Source organism: Penicillium daleae, assembly GCF_028827525.1.
Source record: "Penicillium daleae strain IBT 16125 chromosome Unknown utg000001l_segment0_segment0, whole genome shotgun sequence".
Taxonomy (NCBI): Eukaryota; Fungi; Ascomycota; class Eurotiomycetes; order Eurotiales; family Aspergillaceae; genus Penicillium; species Penicillium daleae.
The window spans coordinates 865,190-879,432 of NW_026623149.1; the positions used below are offsets into that span (position 1 = coordinate 865,190).

Genomic DNA, 14,243 nt, shown 5'->3' on the forward strand with positions numbered 1-14,243 from the left:
TTAGACAGGCAGTTCGATGAAATGCGAGCTGGGAGTAATGAATCTGGATAATATTTTCGTAATGTCGAAGTCCAGAAAGACGTAATTATTCTCGAAGTTGGAGCTTGGGCGGACGATGGACTGCGGGCGGCAGAGGTGGAAAAGGGAGAATGCGCGCAGCAGGAACAGGCGCAGTTAGAATTGGCGGCACGTCGACAGCCACAGCCACACCGATACCGATGGGTGTATCGTGTTGGGGAGGTGATTGGTGAGCAACGCTGACGCAGACCCGAGCGGGGGAGTTGATTGCGAGAGAGGGGTTTGGGCGATGAGACCATCGGTGGGGGATGGGAGGAAGTAAGAAACGGGATCGGGGGATGATCGAGACGAGATTGAGGGGAAATGGGTGCACCGTAAGACGGGATAGGATGGCTTTTACCAGGGCTCGTGGGTAGTTGCGATTTAAATAGGGATCAACTGTTATTGGGTTATCTTTCTACTGGATTTCCATTCAGCAAGAAAGAATCATGAAAGCAGGCTAAGATGGTGAAGTATACATTCGCCCAGTGACATCACTGTGACAGCGGGGCATTGGCCAATCAGCGAGCTGGATTGGTCACCATTTCTTGTTCGCTGCTTCGGCCGGAAAAGGGCAGACAAAAGAGTCGAGATAACCAACAAGATTAATTTAGAGACTGGGTCTGATTACAATCATAGAAAGCTATAGACTCGGGTTTACCTTCCCGAGGTATTACTGTCTTACTGCTGTAGCTCAGACTCGAGGGATTCCACCGCAGTCAGTAGTTATAGTAAGGTAGTATAGTATAAATTGCTCTGAGACATATACACATGTGGCATGAATCTTTTAAACCGGAACGCCCACCGCGAATGTAAAGTCCAATGTAAATGGCGAATATCAAAACAGATCGACAGCCTCAACAAGGTACTGCCAATTCTCTTTCCCTTTCAGTCAACAAGCCCAGCCAAATCTCAAAAGTTCAGCTCAGGATCAACCTATTTCTTGCTCTTTTCCTTCTTCTCCTTCTTCTCCTTGGACTTGGACTTGTCCTTTTTCTCCTCCTTTTCTTTCTTCTTCTTCTTCTTCTCGCTCACACTCTCACCAGTAGGCTCTTCAATCTCCACAACGGAAACGTCAACCACCGCATCCGCAGCCGGCGAGCTTGAGATCGGCACAATCCGACCATTCTTCTTCATGGGCGAACCGAAAAACGAAGGCGGCAGCGCCTGACCCTGTTTCTCCGCCGCAAAAAGCGCCTCTTCCTCCTCAACCGTCAACATCGTCCCCTCAATACTCAAGAACCCGCGATCCCGTTCCGAGCCCGGAATCACATCGATATCGACAACACGGAACTTGATATTCCCGCGCACCTTGTGACCAGAGATAGACTGGAAGTATCCACTAGTCGCCTCCTCCTCCTCCTCCGCCTCGCCCTCAATATCGAGCTCATCATCTGCTAGCGCAGCAGGCTGGAAAAGCTCCTTCTCAGCATCGAAGCTGGGCGGCACGGCACTTGCGCCGGACTCGTCGTCCGTGGTTGCGTCTTTGACGGCGTTCTCAGACGTCTCACCGTCTTCGCCGGGGGCCACCCACGTCCACGATGTGGGGAGTCTCTTGTGCTCGATACCGACGGAGAACAAGTTCAGCACGACGGCTCCCAGGAAGCCCTCCGACTGGACGTTGACCCAGCCCTCGAGGGTCTGGCCGCGCTGCGGGCGGAATATCAGGAATGTAGCGGTCAGGTAGACGTACAGCACGCCGTACTCGTCGGCACTGCGGGCCATGGTGAGCGGCTTGGGGTTAGGATCGGAGGAGGAATTGCGGGGTATAGAGGAAGGTGGTGTCGCGGAGATCGAGGCATGACTGTAGGCCAGGACGATACCCTTCAGCGGGGGGTAGTAAGTGAGAAGCAGCGGGGAGATATGCTCCGTGAGCAGCGATTGTAGTGCAACGGTCGACGAGATGGAAATTGGCGCCAGCGGCAGGTATAGTGTGGCAGTGGTGAGGGAGAAAGGAGATCCAGAGGCTTCTGCGAGAGTAGTGCCAGCGCCAGCGCCAGTCGAGCTTGTGCTTGTCCTATCCTTTTTGGAACTGGACTTGGTCTTGTCGCCGGATTGTTCGACTTGCTTGCGCTTCTTGGACGGCACGGCATCCTTGTTCTTGTGCTTGCGTTTGCGCTCCACGTCTGTGGGTGCGGGCGTGGTATCGAGGTCCATTGCGTCGAGGGCCATATTAGACGCAATTGAGCGCTCCGCGGAGCCGGGTGTCGTGATAATAGGTTTGGAATAATCGAGTTTCTTTTTTTTTTCTGCGGCCTGAAGATCGAGAACTTTTTTTTTCTTTCTGCGCTTGGAGAAGGCGGTGGGGGAGCTGGGCGGTGACCGGCTGGTTAGTTACCGCCCGGAGTTTGGCTTTGGGGCCGAGTATCACCAAGTCGCCAGCCTGGCCCCATGGGGAATTTGAAAGTGGTTTCTCTCTGAGTTCCGGGACTGGTGTTGACTTGCCAGTTATTGCATCTTTGCTATGGCGTCTATTCTCCCCTTTATTGGTTGGACGGTTCTTCCCAATGTATGTGGACATTCTCAATGCGGAGAGCACATGCCGCTTTGTATACAAGACCAGGATGACAACTAATGCTAATCATTCTCGCAGTATGCCACGTCTTTTCTCCAGAGTGTCTACTATGGCATTACCATTCGTGCGGGGGACCCTCGTCCCATGCCCCAGACACCACGCTTCGAGCGCGATCGCCGCCGCATCTTCATCGTCGTGATCATCAGTTACCTCCTTTACACGCTCTACGAGACCTTCCACCAAGTCCAAGTCGCGGGCGACTACTACAAAGTGCTAGGCGTATCACCCTTCGCCGATGAGCGCACGATCAAATCCCGCTTCCGCAAGGTCGCAGCCCAGTTCCACCCAGACAAGGTCGGGCTAGACAATGGCGCCGAAGCACAATTCATCTTCCTGCGGCGAGCCCAGGAAACACTGGCCGACCCAGTGAAACGGTTCGCATATGACCGATTCGGACCCGACATGTTGAACTGGGGTGAAAAGAAGACCATGCGCGACTTTGTGACCGCCTCGCTGTCCCGCGCAGTGGTTCCGCAGTATATCGGAGGCTTTGCAACCATGATGGTGCTCAACTGGCTGTGGTGGGCGAATTGGGGCCGCTACGTAAGTAATCACCCAGGACGGGGGTGAATCCCACGAAAAAGTCATCTCTCTTCAATACGCTAACACAACCACCCCCCTCCCAGTGGCGCTTCTTCACCTTCGCCGCCATGCTCACCCTCGAACTCGCCCTAATCACCCACCCCCAAGCCGTCTTCATGCCAACGTCCTACCTCCCCACCACCCTCCGCGCCTGGCTCCACGCCTGGATCCCCGAAGAACAATCCTTCTACCTCCTCCCTTCCAAATCCTCACCCTCGCCCGTCGCGCCTCGATAACCCTACACATCTTCATTTCGCAAATGGCCCCGCCCGCCGCCCGCGCCAGCGCCAGCAACGGCGAGACCCTCTCCCCGCAAACGATGCAGCGCATGGGCCAGCTCGTGCAGGCGTCGCGGGCGACGGACTTTGAGGCTACGCGGTTGTTGCAGCTTGGGCTGGCGCCGTTCCGGGGGGATCGGGAGAGTGTAGGTGCGTTGCGGAGGGGGATGAAGGAGGGGTTGATTCTGGGGGGTGTGAGGTCTAGTCCGGAGGTGCAGAGGGCTGTTGCGCAGGTTATGGAGAGACGGAAGGGTGAGAAGGAGGATAAAGTTGATTAACGATGGGGGGGGGGGGGGGGGGGGACCGAGGAGGAAGGTTGATGATGATGCATTTGTAGATTTGATTTGATTTTGTACATGATAAGATATCTAACACATTGAAGCTGGCGTTTGATTTGGGGAATGGGACATTGTTTGGTGCATGAGGTTAGATCTGGAGATTCGAGTATTCGTTGAAAGAAATGCAGAACTCTGATATTCTGATCCAAGTCCAGAAGCCTGGTGATTTCCATTAATGAGTGAAAATTGACTATGAGCGTGATTTATCCTGTTAATGCAAAGTTGAAGGAAACCCTCCTATCCTTGACCGAACTTACACGACCATACGGCACAATCCAGGACCGAAAAGGAGGCTGGTTGGTTTCTTCTCCTCTTTTTCTATAGTCTTCGAGAATAGCATCATGCGTATATACCAGTGCCAAGTAGTTAATCTACCAAGAGTGATCCCGTAGAGCAAAAAAGTCCCCAGTAAATGAATGATAATAGGATTTCCCTCGAAATCAGTAGTCATCCTGTGACCCGTTAATTCCAAGCTCCGCTCCTTGGGATCTATCCGTGGCTTCCTGCTTCCCGTGGCGGGTTTCCAAGAGAAAAGCAGTACTGTAAATAATGGGATAGCATTTCCGAGGTGGCGTGCATGATCACCAGAATATTCTCTGGAGAGGTCACAAAGGCCGAGGAGGAGTGAGGGTGGCGGTCCCCGTGATACCCGTGATACCCGTGATCGGAGGGATCAGGCCATGGCGTTGCGAATTTGGCTTGGATTCTGGGTCGTTTGGGTGTCTCTGGTGTCGTGTGTCGTGTGTCGTGTCTTGGTTGAGATGTGGAAAGGTGATGTGCAGACTACTGTAGAGAGGGTCATTGCGTATGAAGGTATTTCGTCTGAGTTAATAGGAAGTACATCCTGTACTTACACACTGTGTGCTCGTGAGTATTCTTTGGATGACTATACACGAATGAGCCATTTTCGGGATGCGGCGGAGCGGTGCCAGGAATGAGCTCGGGAAAAGAAACATGATTCCGGCTATACTCCTGCGATGGGAATTTTCGTTAGGGTTGGCGTTGGCGTGGAATGTTAGGAGGGGAGAATTAGAATTAGGGTTGTATTGATGATTCTAGACAGATCGTACATAGATGCGATCCCTCTGTATGAAAATCAAAGACTAGGAAATAGAGTCATCTTGTGATGCTGTACGGCTCTGGCGAATCTGATCCCTAAAATCCCTTTTTTAGTCGTCGTGGATGCCTCCGTCAAATCAAAGGCGAAGGACGGGGAGTCGTAGAGTGATCTGCTTTCGTTTGCATCGAAGATTGGGGCTCGTATTGGTATTGTCATGCAACTAGAGACATGGTTGGATTTAGGGGCGTGGTGGGGGTGGCCGAGTGGTAATACAGTGACCCGGACGCGAAGCCTCACCCGGCGTGTACTAGCAGTACTCCTAGTCAGAGTCCCCCGTAGCCGCGAGTCAATACAAAGTGGAAGGGCCGTACCACAAAGTCGCTCACGAAAGAACCTTTTCCCATCGTCAGAAGAACGAGATGAAATCCACTTCGACGCCCTCCCCCCCCTGGCCTCCCCTTCCTTTTCCTTCATCTTCCCCTTCCACCCATTCTTATTATTCCTCCCTCCTCTTCTTCCCCATACCCGACTCCTCCATACTATGATCCCATCCCCGCTCAACACTCCTACCATCGACTACTTTCGCCTCAACCTGCAATCTCGCCAATTAAGGAAAAATTAAAAGCCCACGTCACCATCATCCGCTGATTGCACTCGGACCCGTCATCACCCCCTTCAATCCCTCCCTCCCACGACCATCCCACGACCTCGCCCCGAATCCAACGCCTCGTTCCTTCGTTCCCTCGTCTCTTCTCCGCGTCCACCATGCCAGCTGGCTCTACCCCCAACGGTCGCTCCAATCGAGCCGGGGCTACAAAGAATGCTCCCACAACGCTCCTCGTAACCCTCAAGCTGGCCCCCGACGCCCTGCGACAGTTCATGGAGGAAACCCCCGACTCCCCCGAGACCAAGACCCAAACCCCCGAACCGACATCCAATCCCGACAAGCCCACCGAGCAATCCTCACCGGCCTCCTCCACCGAAGCCCCAGCTGCCCGGCCATCCTCAGCGGACGCAGAATCAAACGCCGACGCGAACTCAACACCCGCCACGGGGGCCACCCCGGGCGATACCCCTCGACGGAAGGGAATCCCGGGTCCCAAGCCCGGCACCAAACGCGCCAACAGCCAGCTGGAGCCTATCGCGCGAGTACGCGGTCGACCCGGTCCTAAGAAGAAAGCTCGCCTGTAGGTTTATCCTCGAACCCGACCGTGTCTACACAGAAAGACAAGAACACAAGAACACAAGAACACAAGCTAACATACTTTATCCGTACAGTGACGAAGGCGGCGAACCAGGCAAGCTCTCCATGGCCCCTCGACTGGGCCCCAAGGCCAACACCGGCGCTATCAATGCACACCTACGCGCTCTAGATCGCAGCGGCACACCCTGTCGCAAATGGGAGCGTCAACCCCTCAAGCTGCGCAGTTTCACCGGCGTCATGTGGCAGCTACCGGCGTGGGGCAGCTACAAGGTTGCAAAACCCGAGTCTGATGAAAATGAAGTGGCTGTTAGTCTGGAGAATGGGGATATTGATAACAAGACTCTTGCTGCCCCGGGTACCGACACAGTCAATGGCAGTAGTGCTGTCCCGAGTGAGAAGAGTACTGGTGATGGGGAGATGACCCCAGCACCATCGAACATTGTTGAGCCCTCGTCCCCGGCTATTGCCTCGGCTGCATGAGCTGGGGCTGTACATTAGATTTACACTGTTCTACACTGTTTTTGGGGAGTTCCGTTCCCGGTTTTGCTTTTGTCTGTCTTTTTTTTTTTGCTTGATCATCTGGTTTTGGTTTTGGTTTCGGGTTCTGGGCTTGGCTTCTGGCGTCTATGGAAAGGGTATGGCCGGTCTGAAGGCTGTATAGGGGGTTTACATGTTTCCTGGCAGTACCCGGTGGTGACTGTTCAGTCTGCTTTTTTTTTTTTTTTTTTTTCGTTGAAAAAGGTCCCTGGAAATCATCTTGTATCATAAATCATTGAGGATTCTTTTTTTTGAACTTTCGGGATCGGGGATCTACTGGTTCTTTTCTTCTTCCATGTCTGGTCTGTTCATTCTACAGAGTACTGACCCGGGAGGATATCTTCTCTTTGTTCTATTGCTGAACTATGGCATGTGCAGCATAATGTTTCTTCCCAGAAAATTAAGCTTGTTTTATGGCTGATTGTATGGAGGATCTCTTTGTAAGAATTTAAACTCCCGAGTTGGCCAGTTAGGGCTCGTAGGAAGTATGACAGGTCGCTGTAATCACGACCCTCTCTCTATAACCACTCTAGACAGGATAACACAGTTGCTATCATGATCTCTACACACACATATCTATCTATCCTAGCCTTGTTGACTATTTTCGTTCCTCCTGCTTATCTGCGTGTGCTGGGCCTGAACGGGGAGGGGACCTCGTGACAAAGCACCGTGCTCGTCTGCAACTCGTCCTCTCTTTCTTCCCCCTCCTTTTTCTGGCCTGACTATAAGACACTTTTCCCCGCAGTTTCACTCCAGAACAAGACTCCTCGGTCCTCACCTCCCTGTTGCTTGAACTCCGCGGTAAAACCCTTCACGGTGGGGGTGATTTCCAGGGACCAGACGTGGACTCGTGGGCACCAAGGGGCCATCCGAGGGCTGCCCGAAACCCTCTGGTCCGTGAAACAACATTGTTGTTCGGCTTTTGGGAGGGCCTTGGTCCTCTGGACGCGGCCCTCGTTGCTGCTTCCGGTCAACCCAGATGACCCGCTTGTCACGCAACATCAGCAACAATACATACCATTCTCTGGACAACTGGCCAAAACAGACAAAAGCAAGGCCACCACGGGTGTGGGCCTTGGTCGTGCCCCAAAGTCTATCAGGTTTGTTGGGTTTGTCCACCGTCATCCACTCCGCCTGTTGTGGATGACTTGACCCGCCCGCCATGGCCGACCTTCCCTTCCCTGGTGGAGCTTCTCGAGCTCCAACATACGGCATCGCCTCCGGTCCACGCCGCTCCTCCTACGCCTCCGTTGTCTCTGGCACCGCTCTATCTCCTCCAATCTCCAGCTCCTCCCCCTCCTTCCCACACCTCCTCACCACGAACCCGGTCTCTTCATACCCCCCACTCTCCCAGCCTGACGCTCGTCTCCCCCGGGCTTTGTCCGGCCTGGATGCCGCAGACATGCACCTGAACTCCGCCTGGCGCACCTCAGGGTCCCCAGATGCCCTGCCCGCCTACTCACGCAAGTATACCAACCATCTGCGCCCAGCCGAGTTCCCCCACGGCCTGGGCCTTCTCGATACACCGGCCTTCGTTACCCCGTCCTACCTCCGCAACTCCCACTACATCTCCCGCCTCGACGCCGCCCATCGAGCCAAGCTCGCCGCCCAGCAGCGTGATGCCTCTTCATCCACATCTGCCTCGGGTCCTGCCCTCTCTGCATCATCCAGCCATGTGCATCTCCCCCGCATGGCCCCGTCCCATCGCGGAATGACATATGAGATCATCGAGAAGGAACCCTCCGCCGCAACGACGGACCAGCTTAGTCCGCTCCCCACGCAGTGGAGTTCCTCGGACAAATATGCCGGGTTGGAACTGTCTAATGAGGGACTGGATGTGCGATATACGGGGCCGGTGCATAAGCATGATCATGAAGCGGCGGCCTTGCGGGCGGATCATCCTATGCCGCCACAGTGCGGGATCTACTACTTTGAGATCAAGATCGAATCCAAGCCGAAGGAGGGGTAGGTTTTTGCATTGCTTTGCTACCAGTGGGACTTGGTAAATGAGGTCAAAGAAGGAAATGAGCTAATTCTGGGTTCTTGCAGGATGATCGGTATTGGATTCTCCAGCCCCAAGGCTTCAGTCGAGCGGCTGCCTGGTTGGGAACAGGAATCCTGGGCTTATCACGGCGATGATGGAAAGTCATTTTTTGGCGAGAGCCAGGGTCAGGGGCGGGGGTATGGACCGACGTTTGGCGTTGGAGATACTGTGGGCTGTGGAGTGAACTTCGCCACGGGATCGGCGTTCTTTACTAAGAATGGGAATTTCTTGGGTACGTTATCGAGTATATCCAGTACGTGTGGAATGACAAGCCGCTAAGCAATGATATACTAGGAAACGCATTCCATGAGTTGCGAAACGTCAAGCTTTATCCCTCGGTTGGGATGAAGAAGCAACCGCCCGTCCATCTGAAAGCAAACTTTGGCCAGGAGCCGTTCATGTTTGATATCGATGGGATGGTCAAGGTAGGCATCATCGTGGACCCCGGTTGATTTTTGCTACGCCCTCAACTAACCACCTTAATAGTCAGAGCGAGCCTTGATACAAGCAGAGATCAACGCAACCAGCACTGATAACCTGCAACCCCCACTCAACGAGTCAGCACTGCTCCAAGAACTAGTAGCCCAATTCCTGGCACATGACGGATACGTCGAGACGGCGAGAGCCTTTGCCGAAGAGGTAGCCACCGAGACGGTCGCACTACAAAACGGTCAACGAGAGCCTCTGAAGAAATACGAGGTCGAAGAAGACCGCGAAGCCATCAACCGTAACAGTAATCCCTCCCTCCTCCCCGCCTCCTTCCAAATCCCATCTCTAATCCCGTATTCAGAAATCCGCGCTGCAATTCTAGACGGCGACATCGACAAAGCCCTCAAACACACAAAAGCCTACTACGCCTCCGTCCTCGAAAACAACCCCCAAATCCACTTCAAACTCCGCTGCCGCAAATTCCTCGAAATGATGCGCCGCTCCAGTGAATTAACACCGGGCACGTCAAACCCCAAACGCCGCCGCCCAGACTCACCCAGCACCGGCGGCATCCCCGACGAACACGCCGTGTTCGACCAGGAAATGGAACTAGACGACGGTGCCTGGGACGGCGGTAGCGGTAGCGATGGCATGGACACGGAGGAACCAGCCACAACCGTAGCGCCGTTCAACGAGGTTCTAACCGAGGCGTTGCAGTATGGTCGACAGTTGTGCGTGGATTATCCCTCTGACGAGAACGGGGGCGATAAGAAGATGCTCGATGCTATATTTTCGTTGGTGGCGTATCCGGATCCGCTGAATTCGATGTATGGGCATTATCTTGATCCCGCGGGGAGGGTTGCTGTGGCTGAGGAGTTGAATTCGGCTATACTAGGTGGGTGATTACCTTTTACACTTGCTTTTGCATTTGCATTTTCCTTTGATACTGTGTTTAGTATCCATGCTAACGAATCTGCTTGACTAGTTTCCCTTGGGAAATCCTCCTCTGCTGCACTGGAACGATTATATCAGCAGACGGAGGCTTTGGTCAATGAAATCAGCGAAGACGGCGGCGCTGGGGCGTTTATCAATGTTCGGAATGACGTTTTGCTTTGATTTCTGCTACTAGCGGGGGAGTTTCCTCGTCCTGGTTCATGTCTCTTCTTCTCGCCTATCTGGTCTCCCTTTTCTACACAGTTTTTTTTTACCTAACTAGGCCGAGTTAAGGGGTTTTCGATCTCACTTTTTTTTTCTTTTTCTTTCTTGGATTCATCATTCTGGGATCTACTCTACTCCTTTTTTTTGGTTCTGGTTCTGGTTCTAGTTTAGGTGTGTTTGCGAGGCGCTGGGTTTTTTTTGGTTCTCTGACTTGGCCTGACCTGGTCTGACCTGGTCTGATCTGACTTAACTTGTTCTCACCTGCTATGGCTGGAATGGGACGGATTGGATCAGGTTCGGCTTAGTTTGAGGGATCTTCATCATGTGTCCCTACCGCGTGCTAGCCCAGCCAGAATGTGTGATTGTGGTCTCTTCACGTAACTGAGGCCTGTTTTTGAAGTCCTTTCTGATTCTGCTTTATAGATCTTCTTCTAGAAGTATCTTGTTAGGTCAGTGTTTACTTTGTGGTTTGTGGTTTGGGTTCTGTAGAGGAGAGGAGGGCTACACCATACTGTATGTGCGGGGTGACGAGTGGAGTAGATTGGATGGACTGTGGTAGGAATATGGATCCTGTCGTTAGGTAGCTAGGCTAGGCTAGGCTAGGTGTGTGTCCTAGTGGGCCTTGATTTGAGATACGGAGAGTGAATGGAATTAGAACTAGTAGGGCGATGGTTGATGGATTTGTAAAACTTGAATGTCCGACATTAATTTTTAGTCGAGTCCTACCTGGCTAATCCTCATCTTCCTCCTCATCCTCGCTACTATCACCATAGGGTGGACCCAATGGCCCGCCCCATTCATAATCCTTCCCAATCCTCGCATTCGCCCAACAACCATGTTCAGTCAAATAGCAATCATCCAGATTAACGTAGCTTGCCGCATCTTCCACAGTCTGGCGATACGAGCGAATCACCCGCCCACACTCATCAAACCACACAGCAAGAACCTTGCCTGCATTCCGGCCCTCCTCGGCAAACGTCTTCGCATCGATGATGTAGATGCGGCCCATGATCAGAGCCATATGGTACTCGTCATAAAAAAGGGGCCACGGCAGCGCGTCCTCTTCCGGATCATAGCCATCCATCTCTGCTTGCTCCGCATCTCCGGCTTCGGCCTCGATTCCGGAATCAAGAGCCTCTTTCACGCTAGTCTCGTATTCCTCGGCGGATTCAGAGCTTTCTAAGAGCTGTGGCATGCGGAGGAAGACGTTTGCCCAATTGGACCCGAAGTCATATTGGGATGCATCGTCCATGATCGGGTAATCACTGCATTTCTGTTCTATCGTGGTTTTAATGCTTGAAAATGCAGCGTCTGTCGAGGGCTTATAGCAAGTGCGTAGCCATAGCCTATCCGTGGACTGCCTTTCAGCAGGAATATAGCGCACACTGGCCAAGAGGTCTTGTTCCTGGGGAGTCAAGTCCGAGGCTTTTGAGAGATGCCGCTCTGTCTTCTGGTCTTTGTATGGCTATAAACGTGATCAGACGGGGCAAGGGAAAAAAAGGTCACTGGAGAAATACCTGGCGACCCTTAACCCCGAGGCTCACAAACTCGGCGAAAAGCTTTTCGCGTTGTGCGTCTAGAGAAAGCGGCGAATCCTCTTTCCATCGCTCCTGCAAATGATTTAACATCAGCTTTATCCATCTCAGTCGGCGCTATGTCCTCACCAATAGGAACAAGTCGGGTGAATGAATGCGAATTTTCGAAGGGTCCATGTTTAGAGCTCGATTTAAGGACTGGTAAGTCCTGAACAGTCGTGGGTGAGGTTGTCAAGAGAAAATACTCTTCAAAGCTGAAAAGAGGAATCACATGTACGAGGAAAGTTGAAGGTGGAAAACAAGCCCTTGCAATGAGGGCTATTCAGTGCGCATCTTGCGGAGGAGACACGGAGCGAACGACTTGGTAGTCCCACACTAGCCAGGCAACTTCATGCCTGAGGCATGAAATTTAACAGATGCACTTAGACAGGTTTAGGCAGTGCTAGCATTATTGGTTTTAGTTAGCCATTGAATTGTATAGCAGCATCAGATCAAAAGGCTAGAAAATCCAAACGCGATCTGTAAATTGTGCCTCCCAAAAACCCCAATATACTACTTTGAAGGTTCCAGTCCATCTCGAACCAACTACCCTCTATCGTCCTTAGGATACATCTTTCGGCCCTGGTTAAAATAATGCAATAAATCCATGAATTTCGTTTCAAAGTACAGATTCAGTGTGCTATGGACTTTGCTTAAACATATACGGGCTGGTTCAGGTCATACTTCCCACCAACAGACAATTGAGGAATCTGCGAGTATTTGTTCTCCAGCATGCCTCTGGTGCTTTGCAGGACCTATAATTGATGGTTTCGGGTTAGTACGTCCTAAGTTAATGATTTGCGGGGTGTTCAGACCTGAATGTAACTCTGGCGTGGATTGTGCCTCATGGTATTGATGAACGCCCAGGACATTGCACCTAGATTTCCATTAATATACACACATCCAAAGGTAGATAGATCATGGATAAAAGGCACTCTAGGTAAGGGAAACGCGATACTGCTTACCTGTTGCAAGACCTTGCATACTCGTATCAGCAGATGTCTGATCATCAGCACAACCGCTAAACATCCACACATCCTTGCCCTCATTGCGCCAATCTTCCACGAAATTCTCATCAGCGAGCCCATTTTCATCCGAGGGTGCATCTGGATGTGTGAATTTATGCAGCAGAGACGATCCGCGCCCAATCAATGACTGTACATCGCGGACTTTCTCCACGGAGAATCCGCCGTGTAGCAGGGCTGATGCCTCCTTTGCCAGCGACATGCCTTCTTTGACATTGTTGACCATGTTCACTCTGCCGTCGGCGTCGGGTCGGAACACGTAAGGTAGTTCCACGGCAGAGCCAGAGTGGCAGCAGTCAAAGAGGATGGTTAGCCGGCTCCGGGGATTCATGGGTGAGACGATCACTTTGTGGAGCTGTGTAATAACTCAATACATGCTCATTCTTTTTTGGTAAGTTTGTAGTCATTATTTAATTGAACGTACCGTGTCACTTGTAATCTGTCCATTCTGTTCGAAATCAACAGGACATATAGTGTCATCGAAGCTAAGAATCGTAAGCACGGGGTTGATCTTGCATGTTACATCCAGATGATTCAAATGCATACCCAGAATCTCGGTCCCCATCAGGATCTCGAACTTGGCCTTTGAAAAGTATTTTGTCAGAAATTCCCCACTGCACAGTACAGCTTTCAACGAAAACATACTCCCATGACCTGAATATGACAACCACAACGAATCACCAGGATTGTTGCCGGAGACTAGCCACTTGAATGCAGCCAGCATGTTGGCGCCAGTAGGAAAGAATGGCGTGCCTCGATTCTCCGGCGCATCGGTCAAGATCACCATATCCCGCTGATCTGGAGAATAACCACGGTCTCGAACTAGGTATTCGCGAACGTTCATGGCGTCATTGATGCAGCCATTCAGCTGATGCTTGGAGCCGGTGTAGTTGATTCCAATCAGGAGGGCCTTCTTACGGGGCATGATGGGCGAATAGTAGCTGGATAGCTGGAATGCTGTGGCCAAAGTACCGAATTATGTTGATTGTAAAAATGGACCACCAGAGAGGTAGGAGAGATTTACAACTCAGGGTCAGTGGTTCCTAGGTTTGATGAGGTTCGGACCGCTGGTTCCCCCGCAGACATGCACGTGGCCTAGGCTACCACGAACAACTGGACTGTTCACATGACTTGGCAAAAGCTTGACTGGAGGAACGGACATACAATTGATCCGTGGACACCTTTAGGTAAGATAACCTTAAAATCCCCATCGCGAACTGGTGAATCACCTTTTAAGTGACTTCTGCCGTTTCTGGCTAGACCCACCTAATGAATAGTTCAGTACCCAATGAGCGGCTATGCTATGCATTCTGTACTACTGCACTTAGTGTTCTGACTGTTGTCTGCTCTCGGAATTTCTTCGGAGCGGGGGTGGAGCTCCT

At 52.1% G+C, this 14,243-nt stretch overlaps 6 protein-coding genes across 6 annotated transcripts; 4 read left to right on the forward strand and 2 right to left on the reverse strand.

The window, feature by feature from the left end:
* Positions 1 to 993: 993 nt before the first annotated feature.
* N7458_000275 (DNA-directed RNA polymerase I subunit RPA43) lies at positions 994 to 2,229 on the reverse strand (the record flags this gene model as incomplete). Its single annotated transcript, XM_056903669.1, has 1 exon — positions 994 to 2,229. One exon carries the CDS (start codon positions 2,227 to 2,229, stop codon positions 994 to 996), a length of 1,236 nt encoding a protein of 411 aa, XP_056771436.1.
* A 292-nt stretch (positions 2,230 to 2,521) lies between these two features.
* N7458_000276 (J domain-containing protein) lies at positions 2,522 to 3,770 on the forward strand (the record flags this gene model as incomplete). Its single annotated transcript, XM_056903670.1, has 3 exons — positions 2,522 to 2,566; positions 2,651 to 3,179; positions 3,259 to 3,770. The coding sequence occupies 3 exons, from the start codon at positions 2,522 to 2,524 to the stop codon at positions 3,768 to 3,770; spliced, it is 1,086 nt and encodes a 361-aa protein (XP_056771437.1).
* A 1,885-nt stretch (positions 3,771 to 5,655) lies between these two features.
* Positions 5,656 to 6,574, forward strand: N7458_000277 (uncharacterized protein; the record flags this gene model as incomplete). The annotated part of the gene is made up of 2 exons (XM_056903671.1): positions 5,656 to 6,077; positions 6,169 to 6,574. The coding sequence occupies 2 exons, from the start codon at positions 5,656 to 5,658 to the stop codon at positions 6,572 to 6,574; spliced, it is 828 nt and encodes a 275-aa protein (XP_056771438.1).
* A 1,219-nt stretch (positions 6,575 to 7,793) lies between these two features.
* N7458_000278 (uncharacterized protein) lies at positions 7,794 to 10,220 on the forward strand (the record flags this gene model as incomplete). Its single annotated transcript, XM_056903672.1, has 5 exons — positions 7,794 to 8,596; positions 8,681 to 8,907; positions 8,970 to 9,100; positions 9,162 to 9,999; positions 10,090 to 10,220. The coding sequence occupies 5 exons, from the start codon at positions 7,794 to 7,796 to the stop codon at positions 10,218 to 10,220; spliced, it is 2,130 nt and encodes a 709-aa protein (XP_056771439.1).
* An 877-nt stretch (positions 10,221 to 11,097) lies between these two features.
* N7458_000279 (uncharacterized protein) lies at positions 11,098 to 11,445 on the forward strand (the record flags this gene model as incomplete). Its single annotated transcript, XM_056903673.1, has 1 exon — positions 11,098 to 11,445. One exon carries the CDS (start codon positions 11,098 to 11,100, stop codon positions 11,443 to 11,445), a length of 348 nt encoding a protein of 115 aa, XP_056771440.1.
* Positions 11,446 to 12,489: 1,044 nt separating this feature from the next.
* On the reverse strand, positions 12,490 to 13,786 carry N7458_000280 (caspase family protein; the record flags this gene model as incomplete). Its single annotated transcript, XM_056903674.1, has 4 exons — positions 12,490 to 12,591; positions 12,652 to 12,713; positions 12,802 to 13,216; positions 13,286 to 13,786. The coding sequence occupies 4 exons, from the start codon at positions 13,784 to 13,786 to the stop codon at positions 12,490 to 12,492; spliced, it is 1,080 nt and encodes a 359-aa protein (XP_056771441.1).
* Between the last annotated feature and the right edge of the window lie 457 nt (positions 13,787 to 14,243).